This window comes from Pelecanus crispus, chromosome 12, assembly GCF_030463565.1.
Source record: "Pelecanus crispus isolate bPelCri1 chromosome 12, bPelCri1.pri, whole genome shotgun sequence".
NCBI classification, from domain to species: domain Eukaryota; kingdom Metazoa; phylum Chordata; class Aves; order Pelecaniformes; family Pelecanidae; genus Pelecanus; species Pelecanus crispus.
The window spans coordinates 29,420,185-29,443,475 of NC_134654.1; the positions used below are offsets into that span (position 1 = coordinate 29,420,185).

Sequence of the window (23,291 nt, forward strand, 5' to 3'; positions counted from 1 at the left end):
ATTCCACTTGAGGGTAGAACTTTCTTTCTCAAGTAAAGATGATCTGGATAAAGTAGGAAATAACATCTCACCTACCTGTGCAGGTTACCCATTAACAGCTGGTATGAAAGGTTAATAACATGCTCTAACATGCATGTTAATAACATGTAGGATGAAGGTCCCTGCTCCAAAAATTATGATGTATCCACCATTCCATCTCCGTAAGCAGTGCTCCTGTGTGCTACCCAACTGTAGCCTGAGCACAGCAGTGTATAGAACCCTCAGCAGCCAGATCATGTTATTGAGAAATGATACAGTGCAAATTACGTGGTTAAATGTTTTAATGCTCTTATGTTTCTTTTGTAGGTGGGAAGAGATGAAATATTCTGGGCTGCTGGATCAGTGAGCAGTCAGCTGTGCCTCTTTCCTGATTAACTTATTCAGAATGTGTAAGAAATTGTTGGCCCTGGAGAGATCTAATCTGTATGAACATTAGCTATGCATAGAAAATTGCTATTTCAGATGCCAGTTTCACCTTTTGGAGGAGTGGAAGGCCTGTTTGTGGTCTTCATGACTACAAAAGCAAGGTTAGAGGTTAAATTTAAGGTTTCTTCATGCAAATAATATGAATAGAGAATTAAGGGGGAAATAATTCCTATGTACTTTTTGTGAAGGACTTTGTTTCTATCCATATTTTTAAATTCAGATCTTCCCAGTTCTACCTTCAGAGATAACTTGAGTCTACCTGCCTGAATTCTAGCAGCAAGATACAATCCAATTCAGTTTTACCTATAGTTAAATGCTGCCTAGAACAAGACTTCTCTCTGCTTCTTGCTGGCCAGGGTTAGTGCTGCTGATAATTCTGGGCATAGATTGCTGGAAAGGGAGTGAAAAGGATCCACTTAGGTCACTTAAAAGAGTTCAAATAGGCTTTTCCTGTGAACCTCTTGGTCTGCTGCACTTGCATTGTTTTCAGTTGCCAGAATCTTGTTAACAAAGAACACAGGTATCTCTTAATGGAATGCATGTGGAGTTTTTTTCTGCCCCAAGCTCTGTGTTTTATTTTTACTACATATAATTAACATCATTAATTACAGCAAGGAAAAAAACATGCAGAAAAAGGGTCTCTTCACTTGACCTTCGATCTATGGACTTCCATGGTCCAACTGTTTCTGCAGCAGAGTAGCTGTTCTCTGCAGTGCAGTTAGTGTACAGAGGAAAGCAGTAGTCCAGGTCTTTGCCTCCTGCAGATGTTGTACTGGGACGAATATTGTTGGTTAGAATCGTGCTTATGCTGAAGATGAACTCTATAGTGCCACAGTAGCCATGGTGCTGTATTTTATTTGAAGTCTTCTCCATGGATCAGTGATTCAGATTGGACAGCTGGGGTTCGCTGTTACGGTAATAACATGTTTTCCATTTTCCCTGTATAGACAATTGTTCCCTGAACTACGTGTGCATCTGCACAATTTGTAGATGTAATAAAGCAGAGTGGCCATAGGAGGCCTTTTCGTCGGTCTCTTTGATAATATGCTGCTTCCCCCAGTACTCAGTTTCTCTGTCAGTTCACAGGAACCTGCTCCCTTTTCAATGGGCCTGTCATGCCTCATTCCCTTCCTCCTATTTTTTTTTTTTTTCAACAAAGCAAAATGGAGCTTTGTACCATCTGAATGAACTTCAAAGTGGCTAGAAAGGGCACCCAGGGTTCCTGGCACTTGTCATTGTCTCCCAGCCTGGCCAACATTTCCCTTCAGGTCTAATTACTTCCAAATGCTCCCAGATGCTTTGAAGAAACTCAGAGGGAGGGGGAGGCATGAAAGAAAGGTGGAAGAGGAAAAAGGAGACTCAAAAGTGGAGAGAGCAGAATGCTTTAGCAAAAATGTTGATTGATTTCTAATACGACGCCCAAACATAAACAGGGAATGTGTGCGGCCGCTGGCAATGGGGAATGTGAAAGCACTAGGTACAGCTGCTGCTCTAAATCCTTACTGTGGAAAGCAAGCCCTCCTTGCACTTGACAGGCTATTTAAGACATACTACAGCAAAACAAAAAAAATAATGTTTAAACGTTTATAGTTTATTACTTTAGTGGACTGAGTGTGGGCTGAGCCTACACTCCATAGGACTGTCTGTATCTTGGTTCAGGTGCTCTCTCAGGCTTACTCATTTCACAGAAGTCAGAGGTAGACTGTAGCTAGAGCTGCTTTGCTGAATTTATGCAGGATATATCAGGGGCCAACGAACAGCCATAGCTAACGATAGGTGATGATATACTTGTGCTGGTGTTTTTGATTCACACAGTTAGAATAAACAGAAGCAGTCTGGTTGGTAGGAAGTTGTAGTGTGCTTTCAGATGTGCTAGTCTTGTTTTTTGAAGAGCACAGGCAACATCAAATAGTACTGATTTGCTTAGCTATTTTGATTCCACCAGTTTTGACAAAGAGCTAGCACCGTAACTATCACCTGCAAGTACCTGATATGGGAAAACAGAAGGAAAAGTTTAGGGACGCAAGCAGCAGTATCATTACTATTGGGGCAGTTTCATGGGTTAAGTACCCGGGTAAAGATTAGGAGACTTCATATTGCTAACTACATGCATTACCTCAGTCAGTTCTGCCCATGCTTGTCCATTCTTTAAGAGGGAGAAGATGCCCCGAAATGCAGGCTCTTCGCTAAGGTAGTTGCTACAAGGTTTTCTACCCTGCCGCAGAACAATACATGCAGATACCTGATGAGCTGGATTTGTTTTAATATCACTTCTGCTATAGTAGCTGAACTCATCCCTGGCGTTTTTGGGCATTCAAAGGTAGCATTACTTGCATTTTTTTGCTATTGCCTTTTTTACCATATGGTTGTGGGGCTGAAGGCTGAACTAGGTCAGTTCCTTCATTGGTGTCGTCGTACAGCTGCACAAACAGTTGTCTTGGCAAAGAGGCTGCAGTGCAGAGGGATGGGGCACTGCTTAAGCTGGTTCTGTCATCAGAAAGAATGTGTATTAAATTGTGGTTTTAGTTGAAGTTTCCAAGTGCCTGGTGTCCTGAGTGATGACCTTGATAGCTCGTGGCTGAAGTACAGTGACCTACTGAGCCTTCGCCTGCTACAGCTGTCAATGGGAAAAAAATTGCTCGCTATTACTAATCATAAAGACTACAGATAGCCAACAACAGAGAGCGTGCAATCCTTAACACACGCTGGTGTCAGCTGCTTTTCGTGCAGCTGGCTATGTATTTCCCAACAAAGCCTGTTCAGTTGTGCGGGTCCTGCCTACATGTGTAAGGTTTCTTATTTCACAGCTTCCCCCCCGACCCCCCTGCTGGCTGAGGGGCCAGGCTGTCCCATGATGTGGGATTCTCACACATGCTGTTTGTTATTCTGTCCTTTTTCCTTTCGTCCTACAAAGATTTAGAGAAGAGGGTGGGTGAGGGGGAAACTTTGCAAGTCTTTGAAGCAACTTGACTTTCGATGATTAATTGCAGCAAAGAGCCTACACAAGGGAGGGTGACTTGGTTTTAATTTATTGACGTTTCTTTGTGAGAACAAATTTATAGCAGAGGGGAAGCAGCTTCTGAGGAGAATATCAAATGGTTAAAAGGTTCCAAGCATTCTTTGATGTCACAGCCCTGGAGAAATACTGGAAGGTAGTGAGGGACAGACACTGTTTATTTATAAAATAAAGATCAGTTACCTGCTTTTGGCAAGAGCCTGTGACTGAGCTCCTGTTAACAACCTATTCATTAGACAGGCTTGGAGCTGGACCTGAAGTTTCTGCCACAGCTGCCTGCTGAGGCAATGAGAGCCTGAAGTTTGGACGACATTTCCAGCCAGTCTTTCCATGCATCTCTGTGAAGCAGCACCTGTTTCTCACATTAGCTGAGAAAGCAACAGCATCTTACCATGCCGTGAAGTACAGGCTGCTGTTAAAGGAGTAAGGCAGCAAGATGGAAAGGAGTTACACGCTTAGCTGACCAAAACACGTGTGGCAGCCTCTTCAAAAACAGCTTCTGACAGCATTGTTGCCTAGGCCTTTGACATGCTTGCTAAAGGAGAGGGGAAACAGAGAAAGGAGAAGTTGAGACTGTTCTTCCTAGAGCTAGACTCGGAGATGAGCCAGATGTTCACTGTCAGGTCCGGATCTTCTGCTGGCAGGCCACATGTGCTTCATGAGGCATCTAGAAATCTAGAAGCTGTAAGGAGAGAGCAGCAAGCCAGTCAGCTCATCTGCTGGGTCCCTGAACACCTCCCAGAGGAAGAGGATTAAGCTGCTGAAGTGCAGTTCAGCTTGTACTTACGTACCAGCTGTGGCAGCACTTTCTCCACATGCTCAATGTCCACTTTCTCCAGGTCCTCCGCCTGCGCCTGCCGCGCTGCTCGTGCTGCTGTCTCTGCGGTACAGGCACAAGGAAAGAGCTGTTAGAGGGGTCTTTAGAGGGGCCCTAGAGATGTTCCGCGTGCGGTCCTGACGAGCTGTCGGGGCCGGCTTTGCGGGGGGAGGGCGCGGTCCCACGGGAGGTGGCCCGGCTCCCCGGGGGCGCAGAGCCGGAGCACGGCGGGCTGAGGCGAAGGCTGGCGGGGAGCGCGGGGGCGAGACGCGGGTGCCCTTCCGCGGCGGGGGGGGAGGGGGGGGAAGGCCCCCTCCGGCCGGTAACGGGCCCATCAGGCTCCCGGCTGGCGCTGGGCCTGGCACCGGGAGCGGCTGCGCTCACCTCGAACGAAGACCTTCAGCATCTCCGCCATCAGCAGCTGCGCGTCGCCGTTCACTGCAACGACAAAGCGCTTACGGAAGGCGGGGGCTCGCCGCGCCCCCCGCCCCCGGGCCCGCCCGCCGCCGCCGCGCCGGTACCTCGGGTCCTCCCGTCGCGGAAATGCAGGCGGAGCAGCCGGTCCACCGTCTCCTGCGCGGAGAGGAGAGCGGGTGAGCGGGGCGGGGCGGCGGCAGCCCGGGGCCGAGCCCCCGCCCGGTCCCGCCGCACCTTCCTGAAGCCGCCGGCGCCGCCGTCCCGATCCGCCATGGCGCCGCGCGCCGCCGGCCCCCGCCTCCCGGAAGCGCGCGGGGCGGGGCGGGGCAGCGGCGCCTCCCGCCCTCCCGGTGGCCTCGGCGGCGCGGCGGGCCCGGAGCGGTTCCGGCGGGCATGGAGCGGTTCCGGCGGGCCTACGCGCGGCTGTGCGCGGCGGGCGGCGCGGCGCCGCAGGAGGCCGTGCTGCGGCGGCTGCGGGAGCTGGGCGCGGCGCCGGGCCGCGGCCGCCTGGACCTGGCGGCGCAGAGCCTCTCGCTGGAGACGTGCGGCGCGCTGGGCCGGCTGCTGCCCGGCGCCGCGCCCTTGGCCGAGCTGGCGCTTGGCGACTGCGGCCTGAGCGAGGAAGGTGGGCGCGGGGCCGGGCCGGGCCGGGCCGCGCAGCGAGCGGCTGTTGGCGCCTGCGGGGCCGCTCCCCGCCGGGCGGGCGCAGGCGGAGCGGGGCCGGGCCCGGCCCCCCCGCGGACGTTTGGCCGCCGCGGGGCCCCGGCAGCGGTGTCTCGGTGGGCGCGGAGCCGCCGGCGGGCGCGGCCGCAGCGGGAGTCACCGCGCTGCAGGCGGCCGAAGCGGCCGCGCCCGAGGCCGCGGGGCTGTGGCCGCGGCTGGAAGCCGGTCACGGGCCCCTGGCTTCCCGGGGGCGTTTTCCCTGCGTCTGCTGCTGGCCCTGAATGGACGGGACTGGTGGTGGCTGCTGATACAGGAGGGTCCGGACGGTGATCGGCTAGATCTAATCGCTCGATCGTTAAATCTGGCGAGCACGGAGTGGGCGCTCCATAGGAAGTAGGATGAGCCCGTGCTCCGTCCCTGCTGTGAGCAAGGGTCCCGTAAGACAGCGAGCACCTTGTCTGCCTGGCCTGTCTGGACAGGGGCTGTTTTCATAGCTGCCTTAGGAAGGCACATAGGCTGATGTGCAGTTCTCTACCCAGGCACCCCTTTCTCTGAGAATATATACACAGTCTGCTGCCCCGAAAGTTCAGAGTCACACCTTCCAGCAGCAGTGGCCGTTTACCAAGTCATATGTTTTACCACAGCCACGTCTTCCGAGCTGGCTGTTTGAAAGGGTGCTTTCTCTTCCAGCTCAGGCAGAGGGTTACACGTATGAAATACACAATTGTCTTTTTTTTTTTATTATTCAGGTGTAGAACTTCTGTTGCATGGTCTTTGCTCCAACACCACAGTCACATCTTTAGATTTGAAGGTGAGTCTGGTCAAATGAAATTAAGACAAATAGGTGGGGAAGGAAATAGGAGCACAAGCTTAATCAAAGTTAGAAATAGACAGTCCTGGTGCAGGATTGTTCTACAAGATGTGTACTCCTGTAAAGTTGTTCTTCCCAAGTGACTCGGTCCTTGCCTCCCTAACACCGTGTCGTGACTTTCCAAAGTTACTTTGCAGTTCATCTTTGTCCATTTTTATTCAGTTACTCTGTTTTGATAGGAAGTTACTGTCGTATATCTTTTGTCAGCTGCTGCTTGGCCAGATGAGGTATATGTAGGCTTTTCTTGGGTTTCTGTATTAGTCAGTGAGTTACTAGTTGTTTGACTTGCGCTTCTGTAGAGTTTATCCAGCTTGCCAGTGTCTTTCAGCTGGCCTGGAGCTTGGAACTAAGCATGCACTTTCCGACGTGATGATTGCACTACTGTGAGAGCGACTGTCTGTATTCCTCTGGCACGTAGCTGTTCCCTTGAATCTACAGTCCTAAACCGCATCACACCTTTCTTTCTCATCTCTGCTGGTGCTAGCCGAGCCCTTTTTAATGAAGCGTGTTGAAATGGTTCTGCTTATCTGGAATCGGCGTTTTCCATCCTGTTATGGGTCATGCTGATCCTGTGCTATTCTGTGATTTTTGTGAGCTCTCAGTCATAATGCCTCACAGGACTAACAGCGTATATATCCACTGTTCCTCCCGGGGTCTTGCTTTTTCTGGAAAGCTGACTGACACGTGAAACAAATGTTACTCAGACCATCTTTGACAGACTGAAGTCAGCATTACAGCTGGGGTGCGCCTGCTGGTGTTTGATGGGATAGCTGGATGGTGACAGGGCGTAGCCTACTGATCACCTGCGGCTTTTGTTTCAGGGAAATAACCTGCGAACCATGGGAGCTGAGGCTTTGGGAAAACTTCTTAGGCAGAACAAATCCATCAGGAGGTAAAAAATTGTATCTACCTCTCTTTCTGTTATTCCTGCCAGATGGAGCACAACATTAGAATAGGGTTGAGGGTGTTTTTTGTTGGGGTGGGAGGAATGTCAGGTGGTGCAGTTTCTTGTGAGGGATGGGACAGGTGAAGGAATGAGAACTGGAGGTGCCCTTTCTGAGGATGCATGGCCCTAGCAGCATCCTGCTCTCTGAAAATGAGTCTCTGTTAGGGAAGCTGGGTGATCGAATGGGTACCATGATCCAGGTATCGGTCAAGCTCTTTCAGCTGTCCATTTACTCCATGAACTCCAATCCTGTCTGATTTTCCCTAGCCTAATCTTGGAATGGAACAGCCTTGGCGCGTGGGAGGAAGGCTTCTCCTTTTTCTGCCAAGGACTGGGAGCAAACAGCGTTCTCCAGCGGCTAGATTTGCGCAATAACCAGATCAGCCATCAAGGGGCCGGAGACCTGGCCATGGCACTGAAACAAAATGCCAGCCTTCAGGAGCTGGGTAAGAGTGACTAGTTCTTTGCCCACCTACGTATATGTGTGCACGCATGCATGTGTCTTCAGGTTCGTTGCTGCCTGCCCTGATCTCTGCCATCTGGTCAGTGTCATTCCCAATTCCTGTCAGTCTGGAGGGCTTTGCATGCTTTCTGCAGGGACTAGAGGTCACAGCCCTGTGGCCTTTGGAGGGTGGGAACTGTAATTGGAATCTCTGGAACCAAACCTGTAGATGAAGATTGTGTGCTTGGAGCAGAACAGTTCTTAGTGGAGGAGGGAATGGGTTCATTCCCATTTGTGGATCTGTTGGCATGCGTCATGCCAGACTCTGAGACTTACTTCACACTTGCTTCGTCCTTAGTAAGGAATTTTGCCAGAATTTCCTTCAGGAAAACGTGGCTCTTGGTGCCAGTTCTTTCTCATCCACAGATGTGGTTGTGGAAGGAAGGCTCACGAGATGAAAGCATGAAGGGCAGGCTTGTGTGCCTTTTGAACTGTAATGCCTTTCTGCACTTTACTGCTCTTAAGATTCATCTTCGCCTTTCCTGCTTTGTCTGTCATTTTCCCTCCCTCTCATTCATCTTGAAAAGGGAGACAGTATTCACCCGTGTTTGTGCTGAGACCACCTGGGATTAGTTAGCCATGCTTGTAGGTACATAAAGAGCATGGTTTCTCTTGAGCCCTGTTTTTTCAGATGTGTGACTACCAAAGTGAAAGTTTGCTTTCTGTATAGATTTGCGTTGGAATAATATTGGGCTTCTGGGTGGCCGAGCTTTGCTGAACTGCCTGCACAGCAACAAGACCCTGAAGAGGCTGGAGCTGGCTGGGAACAACGTTCCTAGTGACATCCTGAAAGCTGTGGGTAAGTATTACTTGTTGCACAGGAAAGAAGCAGTAACTCCTTTCCCGTTTCAGCACTGGAGGGATATAGGGCACTTGCTGCTCCAGAAGAGAGCTATCCCTCCTTCCCTCCCATTCTCAAGAGCATTTACGCAGTGCCCTGCATTGCTTCCTCTGGTCCTTTAATGAAGGCTGTTTGGGTTGGAGGCACCGGCTTTTACCAGCAAGAGGAAAAAATTAATTTGGATTGAATTAGAGATTATTGTGCCATGTGATAGCGGGAGAACCTGGGGCTCTAGTTTGCCTCCGAGTAGCCAAGTTTGGCTATGGCTAATGCAGCATGTCCTTTGTCGTTGTCCTACCCACAGTGGAGTTGAATGGCTCTCCTGTGGCTGGGGTGTTGATTACCCCATATACACTGCTCTCTTCGATTCCGCCCCACCTTATGTCTGTGAGGTGAAAGCAGTCTCTCTACATGGGCCAGACTGACAAGGGCTACTGTCCTGATGCTTCTGATAGCCAGGTGTCACCCCGAGTGCTTTCTCTTCCAGCAGTGCTTGCTGTGGCTTTATAAATATGTGCATGTTCTCCTGCTCTCTCTGCATCAGAACAAGCCATGGATCACAACCAAGACCGTCAGACTATCCTGAGAGAGACCCAGAACCGAACATACGTACTCAGCAAGGAGGTTTTGAGTCTGAAGGATGAGAAGACCAAGCAGGTCAGCAGTCTCGCATGTTGGCATTTCCAGTGGGGGGGCTGGAATCCCATGCTTTCCCTTGGCATCCTCATGAAACGCTCAGTGACAGGATTATTGTGCACCTGAAGTTGCATGTGCATCTCTGTGGGCAGGCACACAGCATGGTTTAGTAAATTGGGTCCTTCCTCTGAGCTAGATTGCCCAGGAATCAAATACATGACAGTATGGGTATAGACACATGCCCTGCTGAACATATTCACTCTGGATTCTGGAGGAGTTTTGGGTGATTTTTTTTCACGCATATTTGTGCTTTCAGTTCTTCTTTTGCAACTGGTTTGATATTTTCCAAGTGGTGAAAACCTAGAAATATGAGTCTGTTTTCCTTCTGACACCTAATGGTGCAGAGTCCCTACAGTTGATGACCTCAGTCAGATGTGCTAATGAACCCATCAAACCTCCAGTTTGCTTGCTTTCAGTAGAGTGGCTTGACCTGTCTTCAGCTGTCACTAGGAACAGAAAGATGAGAAATGTAAATGCTTCAAGTGACTTCAGTTCATTCAATTTCAGTTCATTTTCTCACTGATTTTTGCCTTGTTCACAGTTCTTGGATTTGATGGACACTATAGACAAGCAGAGAGAAGAAATAGCCAGGAGTGGCAGGTGAGTTGAATTTCTGAGTGCTTTCTGCTCTTTGATAGCAGAATTGGTCCCTCTCCATTTCCTGGCAGAAATTACACACCCTTTTTCCCCCCCACCCCTCTTTCTTCCCCCCACCCCAAATGCAGGATGTCTGCAGCACGAGTCAACCAGCTGCAGGAAGCGTTGGATGAGCAGCACTCTATTATGAATTCACTGAAAGCCAAGTATGGAGGAGGAAAACCTTTGCCTTCTCGCTGTTCTGTGCTGTATAGGCGGTGCTGAGCAGAGTCATTAAGAAGGGAGATAATCTTGTAGAGTGGCTGGCTTACTGTTTTGCTTAGTACTGCAGTAATATCCAGAAATTACAGTCAGATCAGGCCTTTGGGTTTGCTACGCTAGATATTTAGCCTGCTTTTAAGTAAAATTACAGTGCATTGGTGTAAGAGCAAGTGAATTACGGAGGGTGAAAAGGGAAAAAAAGGATTGTGGGGATAGGATGGGGGCACGTTCCTTGCAGGGTTTACAGCCTGACAAGAGTGTACCTGCTTCGCCTGGCAGTTGGCGGTGTCCGCTGAGAACCACTGCAGATGTGGAGGAACCTGACCACCTGACCAGCCAGATTGTATGCTTAGGAACAATGAGGTGGAGCTGCCCAAAAGCAGTGTTAGATTGTGTAGAGCCACATGCACATGACAGTCGTTAGACTTCAGACACTGATGAGCTTGACTCGTTCAGTTCTGTCAGGTAAAGGTAGTTGCATTATGCTGTGCCTCAGTGTGGACATGTCCCTCGTGTACAGAGTAAGCAAATCGCTTCTGCTACCTGTGTTAAGATTCTGTCCCTGATTTTAAACGACCTTCCAGTGGTATAAAATAGCCAGCTTTGTTCTCCTGTGAGAATGGGCAAGTCCTGGAGGGGTCCAGGTAGGGGAAACAGCTCATGGAAGACAACACAGGGAAAATGCAACGGGGCAGCAGAACACCAGGCTCTGAGAAGTCCCAGGTCACTCACTGTTTGCAGAGGCTGCTGGGTGCAGAGATAAGCGGTCTCCTTTTCCCAGGGGCAAAAAATGTCTTATCTAGCTAGCCTGATTTCATCTACTGCCAAATATGCGTTAACATTTTGTACCATGTGGCATAGAGAGCTCACTGGAAGTGTCTTCCTTAGAAAGGATGCTGGAAAGTGTTTCTCTGTATAGGCTGCAGATGACTGAAGCTGCCCTGGCTCTATCTGAGCAGAAGGTGCACAGTTTGGGAGAACTACTGAATGCCACAAAACAGGAACAAAGCAGCATGGCTGAGCGCCACTTTACGGAGCTCCAGCAGCAAAAGCAGGTGAGCTGGATAAGTCCTAGTTGGGTTTGAGGCAGGGTTCCAGCTCATACCTGGTTTGTGTAGATTTGGGGGATGCTGGATGGGATAGGCAAGCATGATATTTAGTGAGTTAACAACAGCTGCCATGACAAAAATTCTTGTGTAAATTAGGTAGGTGAGTGCTAGGTGTGGAGAGAAGCCATGGTGTTTATGGGGTAGGTTGGATTTAGCTGGGTGTGGAGTTGGTTGGAGTAGGCTGGCAGTACAAGAACTAAGGTGAGTACAGGTTCTTAATTTTGATTCTGTTTGCAGGAAAGTGCTGATCGGGAAGGCAAGCTTTTGGGTGACTTGTCTGCTGCCGGTGAGAAAAATCTGCTTCTAAGAAACCAGGTAGGAAAGCAAGTCCAAGGCTGAGAAGTGGCACTTGGGTGTTTTTCACTTCTGCTCTGTATGTACGTCCTCTACTTTGATCCTTGTTTGTGTCTCTGCTCATTGTTCTGTACAGCCAACTTTCTCTGCTACTAGGAAAAGAAAATCCATTGTGGCGGCAATTTCCTTTTAGGTGGATGAGTTGGAGAAGAAGTGCAAAGTTCAGCAGGATCAGCTATTCCAGGTAAAACAAGACTTGACCAACACAACAGCAGAGCTGAAGCTGCGGGCCGTGCAGGCTGAGGGTGAGTGGAGGAGCAGAAACAGCTCATGGACAGCTATGGGTTGGGATTGCTGTCCATGAGTCAACGGTGCAAGGCAGCCAAGGAGAAAGGGTGGAAGAGTTTCTGATAGAGTATAAATGTAGCCTGCATAGCAGGAGTGTCATAATTGTGATATGCCTGCTTTTAATCTGCAGAACGCCTGGAAATGGAGAAGAGAAGATTTAAACAAAGCCTCGAAGACATGGAATCCCTTCGGTTAAAAGAGGTAAGAATGGGGTTTCTGAGCATCCTGAGGTTAGTCTCTCTTTGGTCCTGACATACAGGTGCCACTGGAGGTCATTGTTTGCTGTCAGCTGCTCTTAAACAAGTTTAAAAATTAGTGGACCTAGACTTACTGTGGGAATAATAGGCCATTTCTACAAGCAAAGCCTTGTACGTAGAACGTCACAAGACGTTCTACCAGCTAGTAAGATTTTGTAGCTTGCAAGAGTATGGGCCAGAGTGGTATGTGACTCTACAAAAGAGGCTTGGAGGCTGGCCCTTGTGTCAGTCTTGCTGTGCATAGAGGTAGTTATGAATAAGCAGTCTTGTCATGCTCGCTGAAATAAAGATGCATTAATGGAGGATATCGAGACATACATGCTATATAGAACCAATCCCTTAATGGGGCTCAGCTCGCTAGCTCCTTGCTGTTATGTTTCAGGGGGATTCTGTCTGTGAACAGGACAAGAGGTTGTGATCAACTCTCTTTGGAGTGTTTATTGAGGGGTAAAATCTCTCAAAAATAAAATTATACCAATAGATTTCTCTGAAGATTTTGAAATCTTGTAAGAAAAGACGTAGGGCAGGAAGATTTTAGCCACATTACAAGTAGAAAATGAATCTCTGGTGTTTTGTACCACTTGAAGATGAAATCTCAGACTCTGTATCTTTCATCTCGGCCTGGAAGGGATCTCTGTCTACAGTTCCCAGTTTCTAGAGGGCAGATTCTATCTGTATTACAGTTCCTAGTGGAGCTCTGAGGGAGGTAAGAGTTTTTCTTTGGTGGTAGGTGGGTCAACGAGTCGATGCTCTTTCTCATGCCAAATGGCCAAGCTGCTATGCCTGGAGATAGGAGTGGTTTTCTGGCACTTGCTTAAGTGGTTTCTACTGCTTTGCAGGTGGATCATATGACACAGCACATTGAGGCCAGTGAACGTTCCATGCAGGACAGGATCCAGAGGCTGGAGGCCATCAGGATAGCTCTGGAGGAGGTGAGAATGGATGCTCCAGGCGTGTTGGAATGCTCAGGTAGTGGTGGCAGGAGAAGGCTGCCAGGGGAGCTTTGTGGAGTCTTCCACCGCTGACCTATGTAAAGATTGTCATGTGCTGTAGGTAGGAACAGGAAAACTAGCAGTTTACCAGCTAAAATTATTTTTACTGCTTTGGACTAAGGAAGGAGAAGGTTCCAAGGAGAAACTTGTAGATTCTGACCGAACACAAATAAAGTTTCCATTGAACATGGTTGGATTCTTACCAGAATTTGACTTCTCAGGTTTCCCATGTGGTCCCAAGTAGCGTAGCATATTTCTCCTTATCTGTTCCCCCAGCTAGATCCAGCGCTGCCCTCTCCTATTCCCCTGTCTTTGGAAAACTTCACCCATTGCTTGCCCTCATGTAACTGAAATTCTCATTGAATTTAGATGGCAATCTTGGGGTGAGAAAAGGTGGGTAATCTGGGTTTTCCATACCCCTGAGTGAGAGAGACAGCTGTGTCACATTATAGCCTGCAACTGGAAGCTGCTAATGTTTTCTGGTCAGTGTTCCAGTGATTCAGGTGCTCTATCTGGAATGATCTTTCACGTTTCTGTGGCAGGAGCTAAGCAAAGTCAAGGCAGCTGCACTCACTGAGCGAGGCCAGGCAGAGGAGGAGTTAATAAAAGTCCGGAATCAGGCACGGTTGGAGGAGGTAAGGACAATACCTGTCTGAGGGCCCTGCCTCTGTGGGAAGAAGTGGATTTGGCTGCCTAGCCTATGTTTTTGTCTCAGGGAGCTGCTGAGTAACTCCCTGCTCTGGGTTTCACTGGCCTGCAAATAGTGTGATTTCTGAGGAAGGAGTCCTGGAGAACCTGCTTTGAATTGTCTCCAGAATGTAACCACTATCCCCACCTGCTCTGTGCTTTCCAGTAGTACGGAATTGATGTGGATGTTGTCATAGCAGATTTCATTTAAGTTGCCAACTTTTGAAGCTAACAGCCAGATGTCAATCCTTCTTGTTTAACAGCAGCTTTCATGGGCTGCTCCTGTTTCTCTGGACTCAGAGGAATTCTGCAGGTGGCTACTGCTGCTGCATAAAAAAAGTCACTGTAGAATTGAATTTCACGAAAATGGCAACGAAGTCAGCACCCTGTGGAAGAGAGCAAGGGATGAGGGAAATGCACCAAAACTATTAGAATGTTTACTTATATGTAACATCACAAAAGAAAATGCTTTACTGAGTTACAAACATATAAAAGCTGCCATGTGTGTCTGTGGTGGGACACAGCAGTTGCTTAGCTGCATACAGCAGTGTTCCAGAGCCATTTGGGATATGGAGGAAGTGAAGATAGAGCATTATGTGTAAACACTGGCAGTGGCATTGGTGCTTCTACCAAGGACATGCCTCTGTTTTTCAGCGAGTGAGCTGGGCTTTGCAGCACCTCCATCAGAATGTTCTCCCTGGCAACAGAAAGCAGCTTAGAGTCACTCCTGATTGCAAGGGAGAAACGCTATATCTATTATGGCTAAGTCCTGTGCTTGTTCTTCAGTGCCAGTTGACTCAACCGAGGTTTCACTATGTTGGGAACAAAAGGGGGAGAATTCCTTCGCAGGAATGGAATGGGACTGATGTATTTTCATTTTCCTTTGTGTCTTACAGCGGCAACGACTAGAACACCTAGAAGAGAAGCTGCGGCTGATGACTGAGTCACGGGATGAAGCTCAGAACTGCTGCCATAAGCAAAAACAAATGGTTGCTGAGGCCCAAGCCAAAGCCAATCAGTTGAGCTTGCATGCTGATGGACTCAGAAGGCGGCTAGAGGAACTTCAGCAGGTAACTTGGACTGGAGTAGAGATATGCTCACCACTGGGGCAGAACAAGTTGCTGAAGTTGTTTGGTTATTCATGGATTTGTCTTTGTGTGTCAGGACCTGAACAGTAAAGAAGAGGAGAAAGTAACAGAGGTGAATAAAGTGAAAGTGGAATTACAGGAGCAAATTGGACACCTGCAGGCTGAACGCACAGCACAGGAAGGGCTGAGAGAGAAGATTGCAGCCCTGGAGAGACAGCTGAAAGGTGATGGATCCTTTCATGCTTCTCAAATGGTAATGCTGGGTGACCCTACGGTGGGCCTGCAGCTGAGCTACACTTACAGGTAGTGACAACGGTGCTTCCTGCCTGTGCGTACAACCATGAGTTGTACCCTCCATCCTGATGTATTTGCAGGGATTCTTGTCCTCATTTTACAGAGACCAAGAGTCGGATAACTACCCAAAGCTGCACAGCAAGCAAAATGTTTGGATTTCCTGCACAGTGAAGTGTAATGTCCTGTCTGTGCAAAACCTCTCACACTGTCTCATGCAGCTTCTCTCGTGCGCCCGTGATCATCCTGCTTCCGTTGCCTTTGGCTGTGCCTATAATGTGTTGTTCCTGTTTATTCTAGGGACACCCTAATTTTCTTTACTAATGCTGCTCTTCTTTTCACAGCCCTATCAAGTAATCACCGTGAGGCACTGCTGGACAAAGAAGGTGAAATCTCTATGCTGCTGGAGAAGCTGAGAATGAAAGAGGCTGACATCTCCAGGATGAGGGAAGAAGAGGCCCAGCGAGCAAGTTTCTTGCAGAATGCCATCATGGCATATGTGCAGGGGTCCCCCTTGGGAACCCACAGTTCTAGGAAATGAGAGCATGGCTTAAAGAATCCAGATACCTGCTGTCAGGAAGAGGGTGAGCAACTTGGGTACAGCCCCTTCTTTCTAAGTAGGACAGTTTTGTCACGGTGGGGTGACATGAAGGCTTGCGAACACAGAAAACTGCTCTTGCTCTTCAGAAATCTTGCTCCCGACTGCATAAAGGAGAGGAGCAAACAACCATCCAGGGCTGAGATAGAGGCTCGTGGGTCTGAGTTCATGATGTGGAGTGGAGACCTTTCCTTGCACTCCTGCAGCACTGGAAGTAGTCTCTGTGTTCTTTTGTACAGCACCAGTCTGTCGGCACACCCTGTTGTTACCAGGGGGTTGTAGTTTCCCAGGCAGTGGTCATTCTGAAGTGCTTGTTTGGATGCCAGGGCTGTTCACAGTGAAATCTGATAAATGATGGGCAGCAGTGTTTACAGTTCCCTGTAGGTGGGAGCCATTTACTTTGGTCATGGGGTCCCAAAGCTGCTGGAAACACCAGATCTTACCCACCTGTGCTTTTATACCCAGTGCTTACAGATGGAAGCAGCGGCTGACAGGGCTCACTTTGGCTCTTTTAGCCTGCCCCTCCGTGCCTCTGGCTGTAGTGATGGGCAGTAGAAGTGCATTCATGATATACAGAAACAGCTATGCAGAGGGGGACTGCTGTGCAGTGGCTATCCATATCCTTGTGGACAGTAGCCTTTGGCCGTAGTTCAAGCCTTTACAACACTGACTGGCATGGAAAGGGTGGGGTGGGGTGGGGTGTCGGGGGTCAGCATCTGTGCTTCCTCAGTGTGAACTGCAGCCCCTGGCTGGAGTTCTTGTGGCCAAAATGCAACAGGATTTAATTGCACTATGACAAATGGCAAAACTGTCCTGCTGGCTTCTCAGGATCCTGGAGCTGAGTGCTGTTTTCTGGGCCTTACCTTGGAGAGGAGCGATGCTTCTGACTCGCCTCTGGGGAGTTGCACAGAGGGGAGCAGGTGCTCCCTTTTCCTGGCAACGCAAGTCCTCAGGTGGCATGGAGAAAGGGAGAGGGTGCAAGGGTCTGAATCAGAGGAAGCGGAGGCCTCTGTCAGGACAGCAGTATGGGAGCCTCCTGTTAGTTTCTCCAGTGAGTCTGTGGTGGGAGAAATGAACTTGCAGTACATATTTTAAGAGGCAACTGGAAAATGAAACTTTCTGTGTGGGCTGGTTGGTTTGTGTTCGTGATTTTTTTTTTATATTGGGTTTTGCTCGCCTTTTTTAATAAAGAGCTTTTGCATTTTACTGTAACACTGGACGGTGACAAGCTGGATGTTTGGCTGATGTGGAGGGAGGAGCCTGCTGCCGTGTTACTCTGTGAAGATCCTGCTAGTCTGTCCTGGAGCTAAAAGGTTGTTACAGGGGGATAAGCTAAGTATGTCTACAGGTTTTGGTTCTGAACTAAGGTAAAAGCAAAGAAGCTGGGAACCTACACCGCAGTCACAAGGAGAGCAGGGAACCTGTGTTGATGGCTAGACAGCCTGTGGATGCCGGGCAGCTCTGTGGACCAGCAGGTAAGGGAAAAGCAAAGCCTGTTGTTTTGCGGCAGTACCGCTACAGGAGTTACCTCTGTTCTCGGCAGAGTACTTGGAGAGGTGGAGGAATCCAAAAGTCATCTTTATGCAGGATTGTTGCTGCTGCATCTTTGTTCCTCAGCAGCTCTGGGCAGGTGAAGCTGAAATCTGCAGCTACAATGCAACCAGGTTTTAAAGCTTCATCCTTGAGCAGCTGCCCCTGCGGGGTGGGAACCGTCCTCTGCACGTTTCGAGCGACGCCCACCGCGCCCGTAACTGGCCCTTCGGGGACGGCTCGCTGCGGCAGCCGCGGGGACAGCGGGAGCTGGCCGATGGCTGCCCGGAGAACGGGAGGACGGGGGCTGGATCCTGCGGCGGGGCTCGCCCCGCCCCTCTGCTCCAAGGCCCTTTGCAGGGGGCCCCGGCGGGGCCTCTGGCGCCCGCGGTGCGGGCTGCGGCTGGCCCCGGGAGAGCGCCGGCGGCGGGCCCGGCCCGGGGCAGGAGGCGGCGGAGCGGGAGGCCGCGTCCCGGCGGCGGCGGGGCGGGCCCGGTGCGGCGCCTGCCCCGCCCCGCCCCGCCGCAGGGCTCGGCCGCGCTCGGCTCGGCTCGGCTGGGCTCGGCTGGGCTCGGCTCGGCCCCGCCCCTCCCGCGCGGGCTGTCACTGCGGCGGACTCGCGGCGGCGCCGCCATCGCGGGCAGATGCAGGCGATCAAGTGTGTGGTGGTGGGCGACGGGTGAGTGCGCGGCGGCCGCGGGGCCGCCCCTCGACCCTCCGCAGCCCCGCACAAAGCGGGCCCGGGCCCGGCGGCGCCGAGGGAAGGGAGGGAGGGCCCGGCGTGCCGCGGCCCCGCCCCGGGAGAGCCGTGTCCGCTGGCGGGAGGCGCGGCGAGGCCCGGCCCGGCCCGGAGCGGCCTGGCGGGGCGCGGGGCGGGCGCTCGGCGGGGCTGCGCCCGCCTGGCCGTGGCCTCTCGGCGCTGGGGACAGACGCGCCAGGCGGCGGCCGGCGGGCGAGGAGCCGGGGCGCCCGGGCCGCAGGCCCTGCCCCTTGCCCGCCCGCCCCCATCGGCGTCGGGGCGGCGAGCCGAGGCCGAGCGGGCGCCGCCGCCGTCCCGCGGCGGGAGGCCGGGGCCCTGTTGCAGCGGCGGGCGCCGCAGCCCGGCCCAGCGCGTCCCGCTCCCTCTCGAGTTCATAAACTTGGGTCTTCGCCTCGTAACACTGTTCAGCTTCGCATCCGTCGCTCTACTGCCTGGAAAACGGATGCCTTCTTTTCTTGGGCTTTAAATCTGTCTCCTCATTATTTTATTAGGTGCTTGTATTTTGCCATTTTTCATTGTACAAGTGTGATTTATGGCAAAGTCCTCCCTAAAAATCTTGATGTTCGCAGGTTTCTCTCGTATCTCCTTTTGTTGTTTGTGTTCCAAGGTGAAATACGTTGCTGTTTCTGGTTTCACCGTGTGTCTCTTGTCATCCTTCTTGCTCTTTTCTTTAGGCTTTTCGTATATGCCTTTTTCTGAGAACACATCTGTATGCAAGATGCAGGCATGCGGCAGATTTACGGTGCTTCATAAGTTTTCCTAGCTTGTCCTGCGTATTTTTCCTCATAATTCCTCTTCGCGTTTCTGATCACCACAGCAAGCACAGAGCTGAGATATGGAGAACTAAATGTGAACTGCTCTTAGGCAGGGACTGCTCTTTCCACCTTCCCGTGCATTCCACCCCCTCAAATACGCGTTTGGACAGAGGCCTTCCAGGGTCTAGCCTGTGGGGGCTACAAGGGGGAGCAGGAGAAAGAGCCACCCACCAAAGCACAGCCTTATTGCAGAGGGGAGAGCAACAACTGGGGGCACAGCGTGTTGGAAATGGACTTCAGCTGAAGGCTTGCAGTCTGGTGTTTTGCTTTAAGACAAAATTGACAGTGCAGAGACTAAATGAACTCGGATACCAAAACACTTCAATCATAGATAGCGTGTTTTTTGTGAATTACGTGACTTGCGTGTTTGGTGGGAGAGAGGTCACAGTTCAGGAAGAAAGCCGGGCCAGTCAGTGTAGTGGTTCTTTACACCACCTCGCTGCTCTCCAAGAGCGGGGACCTGATCCGGGGGAAAAGCTGGGTGGATTACTGTAGTGGCTCTTGCTGTGCTTTGTGTCATCCTGGTGCAGGCCTGTGGGGTCCCCTGGGGTCTCTCACTTACTCCTGAAGTCTTTCCTTATGCCATTCCAGGTCTGGAATTGGGTAGAGGATACCCATCTCTGTTGGCTCTTCAGCTTGACTCAGGCACTTGACAGACAGCTTTCCCTGTCACGGGTACCCGCGATCTGTTTCTCTGGAAGGTTCTCTGCAGTTCACAACTTTTGCAGTGATCTATAGGTTGTTTATGCTCCTAGTAGTCCTCTGTTGTTGTAACGAAGCTTTTCCCGTATCCCGCAGGGCTAACTAAAGTCCATACGCTTACGTTACTGCCAACCAGGCCCAGCCCTGCCAGCTGCCACCGCTGGGTTGACCAATCCCACCCGCCTTCAGCAAAGCCCTGAGCTGATATTTTCAGTGATCCACACCGATGCCAAAATCTCTTTCCAAACTGATAGTGGTCAATTTGAAAGTTAATTTTTGTTTATGGATACTTATTTTTTTCCCCTTTGGATTTATTGATACTGAATTCCTCTATCTGAGGAGCTTGAATAATTCTGTGTGTTGCACATTTTTTCACCTCACCGTTTACCCATTTCACTAGATTATTATGGATGTGTTGAGCCCAGCGCAGAACTCTAATTTATTCCTTCTCTTTTGGTTCCTGGAACAAATATATTTTGCCTGATGTTTTGCTGCGGCTGAATGGGTGGAGAAAATGAGTGGGAGAGAGCGGGATCAGGTAGGTGCTCAGGCATGGTGTACGTTGTGAGTTCAGGCCTGGTCCCTGACAGCTGGAGAACTCCAGCCTGCTACAGGTTTGCTTTCTCATATGATATAGCTTTCTACCTAACCTTGGGTTTGGGTGGGGAAAGGGTGAGTTTTACAGTGCTTCCTGCTGTACCCTTCTTTATGCTTGTCACTCTTATGCTCTGCAGAGCTGTAGGGAAGACCTGCCTGCTGATCAGTTACACCACGAATGCCTTTCCTGGAGAATACATCCCCACTGTGTGAGTAATGGCCTTGGACTTGAGTTGCTTTTTGCTCTGTATGCACATGTCTGTAAAAGTTGGTTTTGTAGGTGAGGAGAAGGCTGTCCCAAATCAGACTATGAACTTCACGCACAAAGAGGATGCCAGTGGTGTGGCTGTGAATGTGAGGAGGGCAGACTATCCCCGCTGGAGCTGTGTTGTAGTGTCCTCTCCTGATTCACTGCCCCCCTGGGTTTTGTATAAAGAGATGTGTGGTTCACAGCAAGATTGTCACTGATGGGGATTCTTCCTTGGCAGGTTTGATAACTATTCTGCCAATGTCATGGTAGATGGAAAGCCAGTGAACCTAGGCCTCTGGGATACAGCAGGGCAAGAGGATTATGATCGACTGCGGCCTCTTTCCTATCCACAGACGGTGAGTGCTGAGTGCTGGGCTTGGACTGGCTTGTGACTGCTCCCTCGTGGGGACAGCCAGGCTTCTTTCCTTTGATGAAAGTTTAAGTTCCTGCAGCTGTAAGCATAATTCTGGTTGTTTAAGAAGTATCACAGCTGCCTTTCTCCTAAGAGGTTGTCCTATTCTAGTCCCTGCTTCGTAATGGTGTTTGAACAGCTATGTGTGCCATAGGGAGGCTCAAGTAAAAGGAATGGTGTGGGGCTGCTGCGCAGCCAAGCCACGTTCTGTATTCCCATTCTCTCTCGGTGGCACAGCTCGCTGTTGGGCTGCACTAGTAGTGTTTCCCTGGCTGTAGCAATTCCTACATGGCCCCCCTACCAGGGGTGAAGCCCATAGCACTGTTAGGTATTTGTGGCTGCAGGCTCTTAACAGGCAGAGCCCTGTATTGTAAAAGAAGATGAAATCATACAAAGTCCATTCCTTCCTTCTCTGAATTAGTTTAGCACCCTTAATGGGGAAAAATTTCTTAGAGCCACAGTCCTTGCTTGTGGGATGAGGTTGTCCTCTATGAGGCTCCCTCTCCACCCTCCCTCCGTTATCTCTAGCTTGTTTCTTTCTACATGTCTGACCCTCTTGTTTCCGCACAGGATGTTTTCTTGATCTGCTTCTCCCTTGTGAGTCCAGCCTCCTTTGAGAATGTCAGAGCCAAGGTAAAGTATTCTCCTTCTGGGTGAAGCAGTGGAAGGGAGGAACCAGGAAAGTCCCCCTGCCCCACCCAGCACCACACCTACAAGCCCAAAATTTCTAGCAGTCATGTTTTGATACGGGGAGGTCATAGTCTGCAGGTTTTAAGAGGGGCCTACTTTTTATTCATTACTTCTTTGCTTAAGTTTTTGCTGTTTTGAATCCACATCTTAAAGAAGATAAGGGATGTCCTAGAAGCTAAAATGCAGTTAAGGGAAGCACTGTGTGCACAGCTGGCTGGCAGTGTCTGTCATGATTACATGTCTCGGTGCCTTGGTTATTACATCTGCACCAATCTCTTTCTGCAGAGCATATTCAGAACTGTACGCAGAAGTATCCTGTTCAGGTGTTGCCACCATGTCAGACAGTAGTAAAAACCTTGTTCCTAACGGTAAATGCGTCCTCATGGTTGCATCTACTGCTATAGCTACTTATCATGCCTCTCTCTTTCAGTGGTACCCTGAGGTCCGACACCATTGCCCAAATACACCTATCATCCTGGTGGGCACCAAGCTGGACTTGAGGGATGATAAGGACACCATTGAAAGGTTACGTGATAAAAAACTGGCCCCCATCACCTACCCCCAAGGTTTGGCCATGGCTCGGGAGATTGGTGAGTCTCATGTGCTGGCGCATCTCCATGGCATTGAGCTTTTTATTTTGGAGTGGGTGAGGGACAGCATGTCCTGGTAGGACTGGAGTGGTTGAGCTGGAGCTCTCTTTCCCCTAGGGTCGGTAAAGTACCTCGAGTGCTCTGCCCTGACGCAGCGGGGCTTGAAGACGGTGTTTGATGAAGCCATCCGGGCTGTGCTCTGCCCACCGCCTGTGAAGAAGCCTGGCAAAAAGTGTACCGTGTTTTGAGGGCTGTGGCCTAGGTGCTGGCTCAGCATGTTGTCATCCTCTGACAGATTGCATATTAGCTGGGTGTTTCTGGAGGGGGCTGGGGATGTGTAGGGCCCTTCATCATGTACGAAGTCAGTGTTTTTTAAATGTCTCTTTGATTTAACGTCAGTGTTGATGTGAAGGGGCAGCGGGGGCAGGAGACTAGCTGGGGGCTGTATAGCCCCCAGGGGAGGTACAATGGGGAAGGCAAGGTAGCTCCTTGGGGCAACAGGCTGTTTTGGCTCTCCTGAACTCCAAGCTGAAAGGGCTGAGACATCCATCCTGTCCTGGAAACACCTGGTTTCAACCTGCAGGTGAAACAGGTGGTGAAGATCCTTGTGGGAGTGGGGAGGGAGCTGGTACGAACGGTGCTGAATGACAAGAGCAGCTGGGAGAGCGGTAGGGTCTCCTTGCCCAGCCTACCGCGGCTAACAGTTAACAAATTGGTGCTCTAGCAGATACGTGCCTGAGACTGTTAAATCATAACCAGCCCCGGAACGGGTTGAAGTAAATGACTTATGAAACTGAAGAACTAATCATTAGGTGCTTTATTGGGTACTAGCCAAATGCAGCGAATGAAAACAGCTCTGTGCAATCAATGTATTTGCCTTTTTTTGTGCACACCCTAGGACAGCGTGGTGCTGCTCCCTCCCATCAGTCTTTAGCAGGGCCTCCCCCCCCCAAATCCAGTCTCTGCAGAGCAGGGCTGTGGTTGTTGCCTCTGTTTTGTTTTTTTCTACTAAAGACAGAAAAGGAAGCAATGAGGAGTCTGCTAACTTCTTTCCCTTCCCACTGAAAGTGCAGGCGGGCTCTATGGATTTGGATGGAACAGGGAGAGCTTCTGAAGGGTTGTGGGGGGGGAATAGGGTTGGAAGAAAGACAGGTCCAATTTCTAATCATCATGTAGAGTGACGAGATAA

The 23,291-nt window shown here is 50.4% G+C and overlaps 4 protein-coding genes across 6 annotated transcripts in view; 3 read left to right on the forward strand and 1 right to left on the reverse strand.

Annotated features, from left to right (window-relative positions):
- Positions 1-383, forward strand: part of ASPSCR1 (ASPSCR1 tether for SLC2A4, UBX domain containing) — a 50,030-nt gene extending 49,647 nt beyond the window's left edge. Inside the window, exon 16 of the mRNA XM_075719909.1 lies at positions 346-383. Coding sequence (XP_075576024.1) covers positions 346-359 — 14 coding nt within the window. The 3' untranslated portion in view covers positions 360-383. The remainder of the gene's footprint in view (positions 1-345) is intronic.
- Positions 384-1,340: 957 nt separating this feature from the next.
- On the reverse strand, positions 1,341-4,988 carry CENPX (centromere protein X). 2 transcript variants are annotated; one of them, XM_075719910.1, is made up of 5 exons: positions 4,950-4,988; positions 4,820-4,871; positions 4,683-4,736; positions 4,273-4,361; positions 1,341-1,404 (listed from the first exon to the last, which is right to left on the reverse strand). In XM_075719910.1, exons 1-5 carry the CDS (start codon positions 4,986-4,988, stop codon positions 1,342-1,344), a joined length of 297 nt encoding a protein of 98 aa, XP_075576025.1. In that variant the 3' UTR covers position 1,341. The 2 variants fall into 2 exon arrangements, with proteins under 2 accessions (XP_075576025.1, XP_075576026.1); XM_075719911.1 differs by lacking the exon at positions 1,341-1,404 and adding an exon at positions 1,567-4,163.
- A 120-nt stretch (positions 4,989-5,108) lies between these two features.
- Positions 5,109-15,699, forward strand: LRRC45 (leucine rich repeat containing 45). The gene is made up of 17 exons (XM_075719919.1): positions 5,109-5,340; positions 6,128-6,189; positions 7,071-7,141; positions 7,463-7,641; positions 8,368-8,496; positions 9,083-9,195; positions 9,776-9,834; positions 9,960-10,037; positions 11,012-11,147; positions 11,439-11,516; positions 11,689-11,800; positions 11,974-12,044; positions 12,940-13,032; positions 13,635-13,727; positions 14,676-14,849; positions 14,944-15,091; positions 15,503-15,699. Exons 1-17 carry the CDS (start codon positions 5,109-5,111, stop codon positions 15,697-15,699), a joined length of 2,025 nt encoding a protein of 674 aa, XP_075576034.1.
- RAC3 (Rac family small GTPase 3) lies at positions 15,696-23,281 on the forward strand. Of its 2 annotated transcripts, none has more exons than XM_075719921.1 (6): positions 15,696-15,742; positions 20,298-20,369; positions 20,649-20,766; positions 21,393-21,455; positions 21,943-22,102; positions 22,220-23,281. In XM_075719921.1, exons 1-6 carry the CDS (start codon positions 15,696-15,698, stop codon positions 22,348-22,350), a joined length of 591 nt encoding a protein of 196 aa, XP_075576036.1. In that variant the 3' UTR covers positions 22,351-23,281. The 2 variants fall into 2 exon arrangements, with proteins under 2 accessions (XP_075576036.1, XP_075576037.1); XM_075719922.1 differs by lacking the exon at positions 15,696-15,742 and adding an exon at positions 17,914-17,965.
- The last annotated feature ends 10 nt before the right edge of the window (positions 23,282-23,291 follow it).